General features: G+C 37.4%; 1 protein-coding gene across 2 annotated transcripts in view; it reads left to right on the top strand.

Moving 5' to 3' along the window:
* Nucleotides 1–17879, top strand: part of LOC142340195 (potassium voltage-gated channel subfamily KQT member 1-like) — a 113081-nt gene that overhangs the window by 65658 nt on the left and 29544 nt on the right. For both annotated transcript variants that reach the window (XM_075390707.1, XM_075390716.1), the window contains one exon: nucleotides 17517–17642. In XM_075390707.1, coding sequence (XP_075246822.1) covers nucleotides 17517–17642 — 126 coding nt within the window. The remainder of the gene's footprint in view (nucleotides 1–17516; nucleotides 17643–17879) is intronic.

Raw genomic sequence — 17879 nt, 5'->3', positions numbered from 1 at the left:
AACAGCCAAATGAATCCTTCGAGACCTTCTACAGCCGCCTTCGAGAACAAGGGGCACACTGCAAATTTGAACATCTCGAAGAAGACCTGATAAAAGACATATTCATTTCGAATATGAGAAGTTCAAACATACAAATGGAACTCCTATCAGAAACACGAAACCCCCAACAAGCACTAAACTACGCCGTGAACAGAGAAAGAGGACTAGCAAATCAACAAGAAATTCTAAGATCGAACAATACAAACTGGAACACAGTCTCATATGTCCGCACAAATAGACAAAGAACACACAATCAAAACACTCAACAAAAACAAAATCCATGCTGGAAATGCGGAGGAACATTCTCTCTAGCACACCTACAGACATGCCCCGTGAAATCAACAACATGCAAAATATGCAAAAAACCAGGACATTACACATCATTATGTACAGCAAAAATGCCAGAACGACGGCCCCAAAACACACCTCAGTCCAGCTCAGCACAAAACTATAAACAACCACAAAAACAAGAAGAATAAGAAACATAAATCAAGAAGAAACTGAAAGCGAGCAACTAGAAGAGAGCGTAGACGCGGAAGCAGCCCTATATATAAAAGAACTTCACGAAGACTGGCAAAATATAAACATAATACGCCCAACACAGTTCTCTCCACAGAAAAACAACTTCATCAACAAAGAATCCAACGGAGAGTTCTGGGTAGAAACAACAACCCAGTCACATAAACTACAGTGGCTAGCAGACACTGGTTCGTCCCGATCATTCATAAATCAAGAGTTCGCACAAAAACTCCAAAAGGAGATCCAAAACATACGAATAGAAAAGTTTACAGAAAACACAATCTACAAATGCTTCAACAACAACAACATTGAAATTGAAGGAGTGCTCATCATAGACATACAGTCAGGATCATGGACAGCAAAGAGCTGCAAAGTCCTCATCGTGAAGAACAAAACAAACAATATCATCGGCAGAGACCTACTGTCAAAGTTTGGAATAACACTCAACGCTTCAAAGAACACCGGTAAGCCCATTAATTTCATATCCAATCTCCAAACGGAGAAAAATATAATAAAATGGGTTTTCCAAAAATACCCACATTTATGTACGCGCCTAGGTCGTTCAAAAAACCACATTGCGAAATCAATCTTTAAATCGACATACACTCCTTCCCAACACAAAGGTAGACGAGTCCCGCTACATCTTCTCGAAAAAGTCGAAAACGAGCTCAAAAAATTAATAGACGATAAACAAATCATTAAACTAGAAAAATGCTCAGACGAACTATTCATAAGCCCAGTAGTAATAACAGTCAAAAAAGACAAATCAGTCAAAATAGCACTAGACTCCAAAAAATTGAACGATGCCATACACAAAAACAAATATCAGATGCAAAGCATCGACCACCTAATGGATTCGGTAGCAGTGTACATTTCCGAACGAAAAAACAAACAAGGAAAATATATTTTTTTCGAAAATCGACTTAAAATACGCTTACAGCCAAATACCATTAGACGATAATATCAAGAAACACTGTAATTTCAATATTCTAGGAGGAAAAGCTACCGGCACATATAGATTTATTAACGGATTTTACGGGCTGACAGATATGCCAGCAACATTCCAGAAAACAATAGATAAAACACTACACGATATAAATTCCAAATTCGCGTACCTAGACGATATCCTAATAATAACAAAAGGAACACTAGCCGAACACGAAAAAGAATTAGACAAAATACTCTACAGACTAAACGAAGAAAACCTAGCCATCAACCTACAAAAATGCGAATTTGCCAAAGAACAAATCATATGGCTCGGCTTCACAATTACTCCAAATGGAGTAACTCCAACAAAACAAAAATGCGACGCTATAACAAACGTGGACAATCCAAAAACCTTAAAACAACTCCGCTCTTTCATGGGTTGTATACATCACCTTATAAAATTCATTCCCAAGCTAGCAGAAATCTCAGAGCCTTTACGCCCTCTACTATCTAAAGCAAACACAAAAGCGCAAAATAAACTAGATTGGAAAGAACACCATACCAAAGCATTTAATCAAATCAAGGACAAAATAAAACAGATAACAGAAAATAGACACTTCGATACAACAAAACAAACCAGGGTACGCTGCGACGCAAGCAAAAAAGGCCTCGGAGCTTGCTTGGAACAAAAATACGCCAGCACCTGTGAAACAATAGCGTTTGCCAGCCGTTTCCTAAATAACTTAGAATCACGATATAGTACCAATGAACTAGAACTAATAGCGGTAGTATGGTCAATGGAGCATTTCAAATATTATCTATATGGATCGGAATTCATACTCCAAACGGATCATCAAGCGTTACTTACAGCACTTAAAGAGAATAGGGGGAACAAAACATATCAAAGTAGATTAACAAGATGGGTAGATAGACTACTACCATTTCACTTTTCAGTCGAACACATACCAGGCAAAAATATGGATTTCGCCAATTATCTAAGCAGAAACCCATCCGGAGATCCAATACCACCCTCGGAAGAAGACAAAAACTTTGTAATAAACGTCATAGACGAACTAAAATTTACTCTCATACGCAATACACTAACTCCAAATGGAGCAATTAAAGCAACCAATCAAAACGCAGACATAAAACAAGTCAACAATGACGTAATTAGTTCGAAACAGAATAACAATACAGCTCCAAACGCTTTTTGCCTTAATTCGATTGAAAACAAGTTACACTCTCATCCAACATATCTTAATTCGTTACACCCATACAAAATAACATCAACAGATTATTCTAATTTAGTTGCCATTACAACGCGACAAAAACCTTTGCACGATACATTTCAAGTTCCTATTCACAAAAGATATAGAGCCCCCAATAAACAAAATCCCCAAACAGAAAATCCTCCCCAAATGGAGAACCCCGATACTAGTAAAACGTTCAAAAGTTCAAGCACCCAGACAGAGTATACCACAAACAAGGGAAAGGGCTTAGACCCAATAGACCCAACCAAACACTCGGAACTCTTTACTGCATACAATGATTTACCAACCCCACTATATCGACTAAACTTGACTAAAGTATTTAATGAAGAACTACTATCAGAGGCGTCACAGAAAAAGCTAAAAATTATCATGGATTATGTAAAAACAGAAAATTGGGAAGATCTCAAAAAAGTAAATCCACTCTACTACCGAATTAGAAGGGACCTTTCTGTTACCCCTACAAATTGCTTACTATACGACAACCGCTTAGTTATACCTTCGCGACTAAAACAGCTCGTACTGGATACAATTCACCACAACCACCCTGGCCAAGCGGGAATGCTCGCACTCGCAAAACTGATCTGGTGGCCACATATCCACTCGGAGATTGTCTCAAAAGCAAAAGCTTGCAGACAATGTATAGACAAAGGTAAAAACCTTAAAGCACTAATACCCAAAACAAAATTAGGACAATTGCCTAGTCTAATAGAACCAAACCAAGAAATCCAAATGGATTTCGCCGGCCCCATACCATACAAGAACACTACACAAAATAACTATATCTTAGTGACAGTAGACCGTCTCTCGCGATACCCTAACGCTGAACTATTCCACAATTGCGACACAGAAACCGCAATAGATTATCTCGAACGCTACTGCAAAATACATGGTATCCCACGGTCAATCCGTTGCGATCAAGCACAAGCGTTTAAGGCAAAAGAATTTGAAATATTTTGCAAAAACAGAAACATTAAGCTAATATTAGCTCCAGCTGGAGATCACAGGGGAACTGGAATGGTAGAGAGACTAATCCAAACATTAAAACGACGCTTAGCAGTCATAGATATAGACCCCATGTGGAGCTCCGAAACACTAAGTGCTAGAATAGCAAGCATAATTGAAAACATACGCCTCATACCGAACAAAACAACAAAAGTTACACCATTTGAGGCACATTTCGGCAGAAAGCCAAACACGGAACTATCAAATATGCTAACCAAACCATCCATCAAAAACCTCTCATATAAAAAACTCATAGATAAATGTTTAGACAAGAAATTGCTACGCCACGATGCGCTGACCCAAGAAGAAATGCGGAGAAGAGACGGAAGCTCAGAAAATGAATTGGACATCCAATACAACACACAAAGCGCGTCCCCCACACACTTGGACTCAGACGACTCTGAAAATGAACCACTGATTTACAAATTACCAAGTAAGATAAGCCCTTCAGAAATACACTTCTCCATAGGAGATAAGACAACAAAAATAATATACAACAAACGCAACGTAACGCGTAAATCAATTGCCAGAAAAACGAAAGAACCAAGAAACACCTTAGCACCTCAATGGAACATTATACAAGATGGCACCATAAAAAACTATACACCACACACAATAACGATTGATACTCCATTAAGAAAGAACACAGTAATAAGGAAAAATGACATAGCAATTGCTACAGAAACAAAACCAATACCAGAAACAAAACCACGTTTGATCCACATGGTCGCATGTAAAACAATAGGAGAATATAGACGAAATCAAGAAAAAATTAAAAAATTCTGTTTAGAAGAAGCCAAACAAAACGCAAAGAACTACACAAGCGAACCTATGAGAAACCTCCCAACAACAAACGATTCTCAAGATACTCCAGGACCATCAAGGACTCAAATCAAACCAGTAACGAGCGCCCCCAAAAGGACAAGATCAGACCTCGTATCTAGCAACAAACCTAAAAAGAGGACTTGCAAAAAAGAGCCAATCAAAACAAAATCGTCAAAAGAAAAAGTAATCAAACTAGCAACGAAGAACCAAAGGGAAACAATAAGCCAAAAAACAAACACAGCACGCCGCTCCAAAGCTTTAAAGAAAAAGCTAAACAGGCAGCACTCAAACATTCAATGACAGCCTCCACACGGAGACTCCCCTCGACAGCTTCAGACACCGATACAAACAGGTCCTTCCTCATCTTCAACACACCTACCCCTCAGCCATCGTCGATCCAGATATTCAATGTTGACACCGACATACCCGGAACCGCGCCGTTCGAGATCATAACCAGTAACGACCCTACGGACTTTATGGAAACTAGCACAATGAGCCCAAAAACACAAAGTCCCCAACTAATCGCATTAACATCACTGGACACCAACTCCCTGAGGGACGACAACCAAGATATAGACTTCAACAAATCAACAAAGAAACTAGACAAAATTGTCAAAAAGATCAACACGATCAACGCCGAAAAAGAAGAGAAGGAAGAAGCAGAACCTACCAACTGTCCAGAACCAATAGTGATCTTCCTGGACACGTCAAACTCCCCGAACGGAGCAGACCAAATTCAGTCACCTCAATCAAAGCAAGCTCCAAACGAAGAAATTACATCCGCACAAACAAAACAACCAGATATGCTAAACAAGAACGAACCAACAAGACCTCCCCAAGCGGAAACACAGAAGAGCCCAGCCAGCTCCTTGATTTACAAGACGCCCCCATCATCGCCCCAACCAGACACCATCTCAGATCTTGATGAGGACGATATTAAAGCACTCAACGAAATCCAATAAATTGGATTTCTCCCCTAGGGGGGAAAGTGAGATAGCGGCTCCAACTGGAACCCCTAAAACTCAATGAATGTAACCAAGCTTACAAGTACTAGTATATTTATTTATAAACTCTTAAGCTATTTAACTATTATGTTTTGTACATATGTAAATCTCCAATAGGAGATATGTGTTACGAGTTGTTAGTTGTTCACTTTATCGCCTGTCACTTAGCAGGTAACTAAGCTAGACCGCACTTTCACACTTGTGTTAAGTGCAGACGAAAATAACGCCGAAAAGATACAGTCGGTTCGTGGCCAAGAATAAATTCTTGAACTTAATTCTTTTCAAAATCATAAGTTGACCTTCAACACTGGAACATACATACACGCAGATCCTAAGTGATCAACATCTACAATCCACAGTTATATTAGATAGATCATATCTACCTACCGATACTAAAGTATCAGATACAGAATACTCTCCTTTCGGAGCAGAACAAAGACGACATATAGCGCGGGATCACAATTATTATTATTATTATTATTATTATTATTATTATTATTATTATTATTATTATTATTATTATTATTATTATTATTATTATTAGTATTATTACTATTATTATTATTATTATTATTATTATTATTATTATTTTTATTATTATTATTATTTTTATTATTATTATTATTAATATTATTATTATTATTATTATTATTATTATTATTATTATTATTATTATTATTATTATTATTATTATTCTTATTATTATTATTATTATTATTATTATTATTATTATTATTATTATTATTTTTATTACTATTTTTATTATTAGATGCTATGTAGCTACTATTTGTGGCCGTATGTTTTAAATAGTCCGCGATCCCTCAGCGATTTAATTCAGCAAATACAAGGTGTAGAATTTAGTTCCTGCGTAGTTTATTGACACCTTCGTTAGTCGCAACTTTATCTTTCACACCCAGAACTTTGGCGGGTAAAATAAATAGGTCCTAATTTTGACAGGTCTCAAATACAAATATGCGTCTTAACATTGGAGCTAATGAAACAAACACTTAGGACTCAAATACCTCGTTCTAACAAAGAAAAGACCAAATTAGCACACAAATGACCAACAATACCAAAAGTGGAGTTTTGCACGGCAAATAACACCTCATAAGAGGCACACAAAATTGTGGCCCGATTAGGGGCAAGGCAAATAAGACCAAGATTATTCGCGTTGGAGAATCTCGAGGTCATTCACATTAAAACTTAGCCCGTGGAAACTACAAACAAAGGAAATCAATTTATTGTCCTTATTTTTTTCATTAAAAACTGAACTTAGCTAATGGCTATTATTGGCCTTGCTCCATATTACCCTTATTCGTCAGGCTTTAATAAATTGTAGCACTATGGACAACAAAATCGTAAAGGCACGACATGGAAAGGCCCCAATAAAACTACCTACAGTGGCTGGCAAAACGCCACGGGCAGAGCACATTCGAAACTCCAAGACGAAGGTAAAGAGGCGAACAAAAAGCGGCAAGTCTAACAAGGGAAAAAGACCCTCGAAGCGAAACAAAACGAGCAACCACAGCAGCAATGCGAACAACAACAGCAACGCGAACAACAGCATCAACCAGCTTATGATAGCGACTTGTCCGACGACGAAAAAGCCGAGCAGCAAGCGCTATTGGAAATAAAGAAAAGAATGCAAATCGAGCGCCCATATGCAGTGTAAAAGCAAACTTTAATTTAATTTAGATAACTGTCATGTGTGTGCTAGTCCGGTTTAATAAACTATGTCATCGAAATTGAACAACTTACCCCTCATTTTTTTGGCTTAACACGAGTAACAATAAAACAATGCATTGTTCCACCGCTCAGGCCGGCCTTTAAGTAAATTCCTCCTCTATTTGGGCCCATTTTGTTTCCAGTGTAACAATCCCAATCGGCTTGCTCGAACTCATCGGTCTCATAAAACATATAAATTTTAGTTCTAAAGGTTCGGGCTAGCATTCTCAAATCTGTTGTTGTAACGAAATTAAGATCATCTGGGCCATTAATAAGAGGGGCAGCGCCCATCAGATTTAATAAGTGGCGGTCCGGGCCTTCTTTTCGTAAAGAACGAATTCTCTCTTCAATTTTTCCGCCTTGATTAGGGTTTCAGGTCAGAATTGTGCTAAGTGCAGCGCACACGCAATTGTAATCGGGATCAATAGTGTCCACCTTTAGGGATAAAAGAAGTAGGATCTAACGAAGGGGCGTTCTTGAAGCAATTGTTTTCCAGTAACGGCCTTTCATTAATAACCAGGCTTAATTCATAACAAATTCTATCGAGTGTAAGGCAAGAAGCATGAACTAAGGGACTGGTAAAACGGCGATGACTAATTTATTCATTACAATAATCATAGTTACCTACTATTTCTCGAACGATAGGCTGGGCTCCGTGGACATCGTAAGATTGTTTAACAAGCCGTTCGAGCTTAACTGCTTTAATGTGCTCGTGGTTCCGATGTAATTTTTGTATGATAATTTTTGCATTCCTGGAATGCAACACTTTAAGTTCAGTCTCTTTATTAATAAGAATCAGTTTTAGTTTGCAAAACCGACTGCATAATTGTTTAAAATTGTGACTTTTCTGTCGATTAAAACTGACATCTTGTGGAAATGTTCCACGACGATGAAATTTGAGAATAGACTGATATAATTGGAAATCCATTGGCGCTCTTATGCTATTTAACTATTATGTTTTGTACATATGTAAATCTCCAATAGGAGATATGTGTTACGAGTTGTTGGTTGTTCACTTTATCGCCTGTCACTTAGCAGGTAACTAAGCTAGACCGCACTTTCACACTTGTGTTAAGTGCAGACGAAAATAACGCCGAAAAGATACAGTCGGTTCGTGGCCAAGAATAAATTCTTGAACTTAATTCTTTTCAAAATCATAAGTTGACCTTCAACACTGGAACATACATACACGCAGATCCTAAGTGATCAACATCTACAATCCACAGTTATATTAGATAGATCATATCTACCTATCGATACTAAAGTATCAGATACAGAATACTCTCCTTTCGGAGCAGTACAAAGACGACATATAGCGCGCGATCACAATTATTATTATTATTATTATTATTATTATTATTATTATTATTAGTATTATTATTATTATTATTATTATTATTATTATTATTATTATTATTATTATTATTATTATTATTTTTATTATTATTATTATTATTATTATTTTTATTATTATTATTATTATTAATATCATTATTATTATTATTATTATTATTATTATTATTATTATTCTTATTATTATTATTATTATTATTATTATTATTATTATTATTATTATTATTATTATTATTATTATTATTATTATTATTATTATTATTATTATTATTATTATTATTACTATTTTTATTATTAGATGCTATGTAGCTACTATTTGTGGCCGTATGTTTTAAATAGTCCGCGATCCCTCAGCGATTTAATTCAGCAAATACAAGGTGTAGAATTTAGTTCCTGCGTAGTTTATTGACACCTTCGTTAGTCGCAACTTTATCTTTCACACCCAGAACTTTGGCGGGTAAAATAAATAGGTCCTAATTTTGACAGGTCTCAAATACAAATACGCGTCTTAACATTGGAGCTAATGAAACAAACACTTAGGACTCAAATACCTCGTTCTAACAAAGAAAAGACCAAATTAGCACACAAATGACCAACAATACCAAAAGTGGAGTTTTGCACGGCAAATAACACCTCATAAGAGGCACACAAAATTGTGGCCCGATTAGGGGCAAGGCAAATAAGACCAAGATTATTCGCGTTGGAGAATCTCGAGGTCATTCAGATTAAAACTTAGCCCGTGGAAACTACAAACAAAGGAAATCAATTTATTGTCCTTATTTTTTTCATTAAAAACTGAACTTAGCTAATGGCTATTATTGGCCTTGCTCCATATTACCCTTATTCGTCAGGCTTTAATAAATTGTAGCACTATGGACAACAAAATCGTAAAGGCACGACATGGAAAGGCCCCAATAAAACTACCTACAGTGGCTGGCAAAACGCCACGGGCAGAGCACATTCGAAACTCCAAGACGAAGGCAAAGAGGCGAACAAAAAGCGGCAAGTCTAACAAGGGAAAAAGACCCTCGAAGCGAAACAAAACGAGCAACCACAGCAGCAATGCGAACAACAACAGCAACGCGAACAACAGCATCAACCAGCTTATGATAGCGACTTGTCCGACGACGAAAAAGCCGAGCAGCAAGCGCTATTGGAAATAAAGAAAAGAATGCAAATCGAGCGCCCATATGCAGTGTAAAAGCAAACTTTAATTTAATTTAGATAACTGTCATGTGTGTGCTAGTCCGGTTTAATAAACTATGTCATCGAAATTGAACAACTTACCCCTCATTTTTTGGCTTAACACGAGTAACAATAAAACAATGCATTGTTCCACCGCTCAGGCCGGCCTTTAAGTAAATTCCTCCTCTATTTGGGCCCATTTTGTTTCCAGTGTAACAATCCCAATCGGCTTGCTCGAACTCATCGGTCTCATAAAACATATAAATTTTAGTTCTAAAGGTTGGGGCTAGCATTCTCAAATCTGTTGTTGTAACGAAATTAAGATCATCTGGGCCATTAATAAGAGGGGCAGCGCCCATCAGATTTAATAAGTGGCGGTCCGGGCCTTCTTTTCGTAAAGAACGAATTATCTCTTCAATTTTTCCGCCTTGATTAGGGTTTCAGGTCAGAATTGTGCTAAGTGCAGCGCACACGCAATTGTAATCGGGATCAATAGTGTCCACCTTTAGGGATAAAAGAAGTAGGATCTAACGAAGGGGCGTTCTTGAAGCAATTGTTTTCCAGTAACGGCCTTTCATTAATAACCAGGCTTAATTCATAACAAATTCTATCGAGTGTAAGGCAAGAAGCATGAACTAAGGGACTGGTAAAACGGCGATGACTAATTTATTCATTACAATAATCATAGTTACCTACTATTTCTCGAACGATAGGCTGGGCTCCGTGGACATCGTAAGATTGTTTAACAAGCCGTTCGAGCTTAACTGCTTTAATGTGCTCGTGGTTCCGATGTAATTTTTGTATGATAATTTTTGCATTCCTGGAATGCAACACTTTAAGTTCAGTCTCTTTATTAATAAGAATCAGTTTTAGTTTGCAAAACCGACTGCATAATTGTTTAAAATTGTGACTTTTCTGTCGATTAAAACTGACATCTTGTGGAAATGTTCCACGACGATGAAATTTGAGAATAGACTGATATAATTGGAAATCCATTGGCGCTCTAAGTTAGAAGGTAAATGAAAGCTAGCAGGAATTAAGGTTTAATGAATTTGCTAGTTGGTGATTTGCTAGTTTTCTGGTACTTGCATAAGTTCATTGAGAGAACAAGAAATGGTGTGCACACTATTTCCTTTACTGAGTTATCAGCGCATGAAATATCGATCTGCTACTCTCTGGTACGGCTACAGGGTTCCCAATTGCTTCAAACTAAGCGTTTAGAATTTCACCACCCCCCGCAAGTCTTGAAAACCCTACTTCCTCAAGTCCGATCACCATGAAATTTTAACTGATCACTCCTAGGACAATTCCTTACACATTGAAAAAAACGGGCTTTTCCGGTACCCGAAACCGTTCTTTTGGCCTTTAAAGTAAAACAAAGAAAATAGATGAAAGGCGAATTTCTTATACTCCTTTGAAAGAAACGACACTTTTTCTCGAGTCAAAACATTTTACCAAGGCCTCGTTCAGAGTGGAAAGTTGAGATAAAATACCTTTCAATCCCAAAGTGTTAGCACTGAAACTATTCTACAAGGGAGTAAGGGACAGAAAGAGCTAAGTTTTCTTTTTCCTTTTTTGATGACTCTAAAGAAATGATTAAAGTTTTGTTTAAAACGGAACATTACTCCAGCCTAAATGGGAAACAAAGGTATCATAGTTTAAATTGGATGCTTATCCGTTACTTAGGGAAGAAAAAAAGCAAGCGCAGGAAATTTTGCGCACATATTGCTCAGCATGAAATATGGATTGTGCCATATTCTGAAATTATCAAACCGAGTTAAACACGCAACTTCGGTCATCTCGAACAAACATTCACATAAGATAAGTGGCATCTTGTGACTGACCTTCCACGCCCACTATAACACTTAGACGTTAGGTCAGAATGTTCTAAAAGGAACGACGCGTTACGTTTTGCTGATAAAAAACTGATAAGTTTGAGTACCCTTAGGCACAAGAAAAACGCTCAGAGAGAGATTTGCTAATCTGAAAAGCAGTGGTTTGTCAAACAAGTTAGTCATAGTTGAGAGACGAAGTTGACACGCGAGTTCAAATTTCTTAGGTAAAAAAGAGTGTTTAAAACGATTAATCGATCTTTCTGATTAGCTTAAATTACCCTGATTTAGTGGAATTGGGGTTTTTCCAACTGTTGTAAGTTGTTTATGATTCTTAATTTTGAATAACAGGAGAAAATTTTTTGTGTTCATTAATTCTCTACTTCGTAATTACTTATTCTGGGGATAACCCTTAGCTTCAATTCATCGGTGCAAAGAACCGATATATACTTGGTTGTTTTAATAATAACATTTCAGTGAATTATTATTTTCATTACTTGGAAAAGAAATTAATTATTGCGCGCATCAAATATCTTTTATATACAGCTTTGAGAGAGCACAGGGGACAATAGTCTATACTTGATTGTCAGACGGACTCACTTTTCTTCGAAGAACCTTTCAAACTTGATAGAGTTTTGGGCGCTAGCCAGTCCCCAGCTAGAAGCCTTCTAACGATAAAATACAAAATTCTACACCGGGTAAATGTCGCTGATTAAATTATTAAATTGTTAAACCTCGATCAGATGCTTAGATTAACACCGGTTTGGGTCATATTTCTTCTTTTATCAACTTTATTTTGAAGTTAAATTTACAGTGTTACCGTAAAGCAAGACAAATTACTTAGTTAATCATAATCAAGGTTGAGGCTCAACTCAGTTATCGACCAAACGTGTTTATAGTCTCTTTCACCCAAATTAATTTTTGTTATTTTGTCTTACTGCATCGCCCCCATCAAGCTTTAAATTTGACCTTAATGGTTGAAACAATGAACAAATGAACGAAACAACAAATTCGTTTTAATAGTTAGAACCATGTGCAGCTCAGGGACTATGGTTACCTTCTAGGAGTATTTGCACCTGTGATATTACGCTTAACATAAAATTATCAGGTCATGAACATCTTAATAGAAATTTCGATATTGAGTTGCTAACCAGCTTGCTAAGTTTTGGAGCTGATCTTCAAGTAAACAAACAAAACGAACTTGAGCAGTGTAAGTTGGAGCGAAATCTAGTTCGTATTTGCTAAAAAAACAATAACGAAACTTGCTTTGCAAAGCAAATAACTCGACAAAAAGACTAAGAATTAAATACAGAATTTATTGTAGGCGTTCAATTCAATTTGATTACAGCAGAGAAAAGGAGAGAAAGATTTTGCAAAAACCAATGGTAGTTTTGGTTCGGAATTCCTCTCAAAACGGTAAAATTGAATTTCTATGAGCAAAACTGTGTGCTCCCTGTAATTAACGGTACTTATGGAAGAACCAATTAGATCACTCAAACCTGGTGTTTTAATGGCGTAATTCTGTGTACCCAACCAAAGTGTATCATCAAGACTGTTGAAGGACTGGCATGAAGAATTTTAAACTAAAAAATTAATTGAACTTTTCTTAGTTTGTTAATATAGTAGTAAAATTTTGGATCAAAGGTCGGTAGGCGATGACTTAGCAGTGGTTTTGTTATTACGAGGGAAATTCTGTATAAACTTTTGAAATTAAGAAGCACTCAAGAAACATTAAATTATGAATATCGCTTGAACAAATTGAATCAAAATGGTAAAGTCGATGTCGGCAGAAGTTACCAGCACAGCACCAAATTTTTAAAACAGTACTTCGTCGCGTTCAATTGGCCCCAAAAGTGAACTGGATACTCCTTGGAAAATTTCATAAGCGTTCGGACATTTATATATACGGCTAGCAATTTGGTTAATCAAAAGTTGTTTGATTGCACATTTTAGAACAAGCGAAAAGAAGTAAAAACTGAAGACTTTTCCTACTTTCATGAAAAAAATCAAACTCTGACGAGAGTCATAGTGTTTGTCTCGAACCCCGCTCAACCGTGAATTTTTCCAATTACGTAATTTTCATTTGCAAGGTATTAACGCTGACAATTTAATTGCCCTACAAGGAAAAAAGTAAAACACTTCTCCTAACATTGCCGTCACAAGGAGAATCGTTAAAAATTGTTTAAAATAAAAAGATTACTACCTGCTCAGGGAAAACAAAGAGAAGACAAAGGTACCAACAGTATACGTACGACAAATATCTATAGCTTGGGAAAATACAGAAAACAATGCATGTACTTGCACTGGGATCGTGGATTTTGAAACAGGAGTTTTGCTGAAATAACCAAACTAATTCGACTGCGTTACTCCGGTCAACTTGAGCAAACATATACCTAGGAGACGCCAAATCTTTTGACAGACATTCAACGCCCACTACTGCACATAAAAATTACCTCGAAAAAGTTCTAATGATTCAGCACGTTACTTAGAACTTATAAAAAACTGATAAGGTTGAGTACTTTCAGGCCCACGAAAACCACCAGAACTACGTGAATGAGCGCGAGAATAAGCAGGAGCAGAAGAGAGAGAGAGAGAGAGAGAGAGAGAGAGAGAGAGAGAGAGAAAGAGAGATATATAGAGATAGAACGCTCAAGCAGAAATGCTGCTTCTCATTGAGAGAAAATTGCACTGATTTAGTGAGTCTTCGTGAGGGAACGCAGTTGGTTCTGAACTCTGACTGAGAGGTCAAAGTTATTTAAAATAGTTGGTTGTGAAATAATATAAATTTCTAGCCAGTAACAGTGCTAACGGCAGCCAGATTTTTTCGAACTGATTTGGTTATTTGTTTGCTGTAGTGAATTGATTGATTGGATGCTTGTCGACAGATTGATTGAATTGGTTTGAATTAATGTGAATCATTAAGTAGTACTAGACAAAAGCTTCCTCTTGATCTGTGGAAATTTTAATTGTCTTTTTCTAGCTATATCGTTCCTGGTTGTTGGTATCCCATTTATTGATTACAGATTCAATTGGAGTGAAATTTCTGAAATGCCGAGAAAGCGAACTTTTTGGGGACAAAACTGTACACTTTCAACAACAAGATGAACCAACAAAAAATTAAATCTGCCGCAATTTTGGCGCTAGCCGGTCCCCAGATAGAAGCCTTCTATCGGCAAAAACACAAAATTCTACAGCAGTTTTAATTTTGACTGAGATCGTAACATTCTACTGGAAGCAAGTTGTTATGAAACAGATTATTGGAGAAACATCGATTTCGACGGAAAACTCTCAAGCAACACGTCGGTGCGCGTTGCTTTTCCGATACGTTTCTGAGAAAGCATTTTATCAAGCAATAATTTTAATGTAATCTCCAGATTTATGATGAGTCAGTTGAAAGAATATTAAACGAGCTCTGGGTATTTTTTTTACACTTTGCCGCCTTTCACCGTGTCAAAATTACCCCTCCCCTCATTACCCACCATACTGATGCAACAGTACTGGGGTAATCGTCTATGGGGGGTTGAACGATGTATGTTTAGGGCGCTAATGGGACATGTAAGATAAGGGGGTAATGCGGAGTAAGGTGAGATTTTTAGACTTTACCCGCCAAAATTACGCCCCAAAATAATATAAGATTAGTATAATTTTAGAGGGGTAAAATGATGTAAGATCGAGGGTTAAATCGTTTCATTCATATACATGGATGGCTATTGTTTGACAAGCATCGGTGGTATGAGCGCTAAGGAGAACTGGCTAAGGGGGCAGAGGTTGTGGGTTCAAGGCTGTCAGTCTGCGACTATGGAGGTAAAATGACATTAGAGTGGGCTGCCAAAATGGCATAAGGGGGTAAGATGATGTAGGAGTGAGGGCGTAATGAACAAATTAACCGCCTACTCTTGCAATTATTTACCCCCCATTACCTCCCTACTCTTGGGTCGTTATGCCCCCATTGACCCCACACTTTTGCCACGTTTTATACCCCCCCCATTACCCCCTAATCTTGTCTGGTTTTACCCCCCATTACTCCCTACTCTTACACCATTGTACCCCCCAAATTACTCCCAATTACCCCCCTAATCTTACATCTTTTTTGGTCTAAAATTTCGACACGTGCCATCAACGAAATCGGCGAAGCTTTAAATGTTTTCATGCACTAAAATGAGCCTTTCCTATATAAAGTTAGTCATTATAATGACAGGTGAGGTAGAGTGAACTATTAGAGGTTATCTAGCCTTGAATTATGAGGTACAAACAGAGATTATGAAATGTCTTGAATAATTCAGCACTCGATTTTAAGTAAACACAGCCTTGTTTGTTGCGCGTCTTGGGAAAGTGGAGTCCTCTGCCGCTTCTGACATACATCTGTCAATTTTGTAGGAAAATCAGAGGGAAAATTGGAAGATGGAGTTGAAAATAGAAGCAAGAGAAACTTCCACCTCGTTTCTAAATTCGGTAATTTTGTATCCATTGATGTAAATAAGCTATTGTAAAAATAAAAACTTGTTTTTGTATCACTATTTACTGAGCGGACGGAATTAAGTGAATATGTCTATGCCCCAATGTATAGAAAATTGAAACGGCAAACTCGTTTCCTCATAGGCTTCTGCACAATAAGTCTATTCTGAAAGGGTAATCTTTTTAAAGCATGGAAAATCGTGTTTGGCGACTTTGATGTCGGATTATTCCCCTGAAACGCAATCAGCGCTGCTCTAAACGTACATTTTAGTTGAAACAAATGTCATTGGGTGGGTGACTATGCGCCTTAAACACGTGCATGACAATCTGTTTAAAGGTGAAACAAAAACAACTCCAAGTCCACAATCACAGCTTCAATTTTTTCCAAAGTCCGCGAATGGAAGTCAAGGCTTTTCGTAGCCACTCTTGCTGCCCAGGTTTAGACCTCGACTTATGAAAAGAGTTTATGATTCTAGTAGGGGGGGGGGGGGCAATATTGACTATAAATACACGGTCCAGCTCCTAACTAAAATCGAGGTAAAGACTTTTCATGGGTCTAGATGAGGTCTTTTCATAGCAAATTAAGGTCGAGCATGGTCTTTTAATAGGTCGAGCATGGTCTTTTGATGACTCGAGGATTGCATTTTCTGGGATTAATAATAGTTAACTTTTCTATAAATCTTTTGTAGATGTGTAACACCTACCAGCAACATCATCCTAGCGATGCAATAGGCAATCCACCTTCGAAAGACAGGTGAAAATTTGCCGAAAATTCTTACAATCAACTTTTAATCGGCAATGTGTGTTATTTTTCAGTTCACCTGATTCTAAAATTCGTTTTTCAATACAGTCATAATAGCACACTCACTTCGTTTTTTGATAAGATATCAGAAACATTGAAAAATTTGAACGCTCAAACCCGCTGATTGCGTTATAAGCACTAGTCAATTTTCAGCGCGAAGGTAAATTTTTAGAGTCCAGCGTGAACACTTTAGGTCGCGATAAAGTCATAAGCATCATATTTGGGTCAAGTTAAAGTCCAGCATCAAAAATTTTGGTCAAGCCAAAGGCTAGTTGAACGATTATGTCCAGTTAAAGTCTTTTCATGGGCTGTTTGAGTCGAGCATGGTCTTTTCATACCACTTTTCGGTCGAGCATTGTCTTTTCATAAGTCGAGGTTAGAACCATGTATATATGACTTAGCGTGATTCCCAGCAAAGTTGAACGATAGGGCAAAGTGGGTTTTGATTTTGAAGGTATGTGGAGAGTATACAATGGCTGTAAGTTACATCTACAATGTCTCGAAACAAGAACACTTTTGAACTAATCCTTTAAGTGATTGAGTCTGTAAGCGGATTGATGTGGGGTGGTCGTTTCAGGAGCTGATCACTACATTCTACATTGGGTTCCTGGGGTTAATCTTCGCCTCATTCGTGGTGTACCAGACCGAGAAGGAGACTAACCCACAATTCTCCACCTACGCAGACGCCCTCTGGTGGGGCATAGTAAGTCACTACTGCATGATCAAATGAATGAAAAGTGAACAAATGCATGAACAAAATGAGAGGCATTTAGGATTATGAGATGAAAGATGAGCTGTAGTTACGTTTTCCTTAAGTGCCCTCTTTGTCTGGCGGAAGGAACAAATACCATATCAACTGATTCAAAAGCAATCGCATTAGCTGATGAAAACGTCGCCAATAGGACACTTAACGGATTTACATCAAGCTAGTCGCTATATT

This window comes from Convolutriloba macropyga, chromosome 1, assembly GCF_964194025.1.
Source record: "Convolutriloba macropyga chromosome 1, txConMacr16.3, whole genome shotgun sequence".
Classification (NCBI taxonomy): domain Eukaryota; kingdom Metazoa; phylum Xenacoelomorpha; order Acoela; family Convolutidae; genus Convolutriloba; species Convolutriloba macropyga.
Note: the sequence above shows the minus strand (reverse complement) of the source record. Positions and strands in the feature narration are given on the sequence as shown.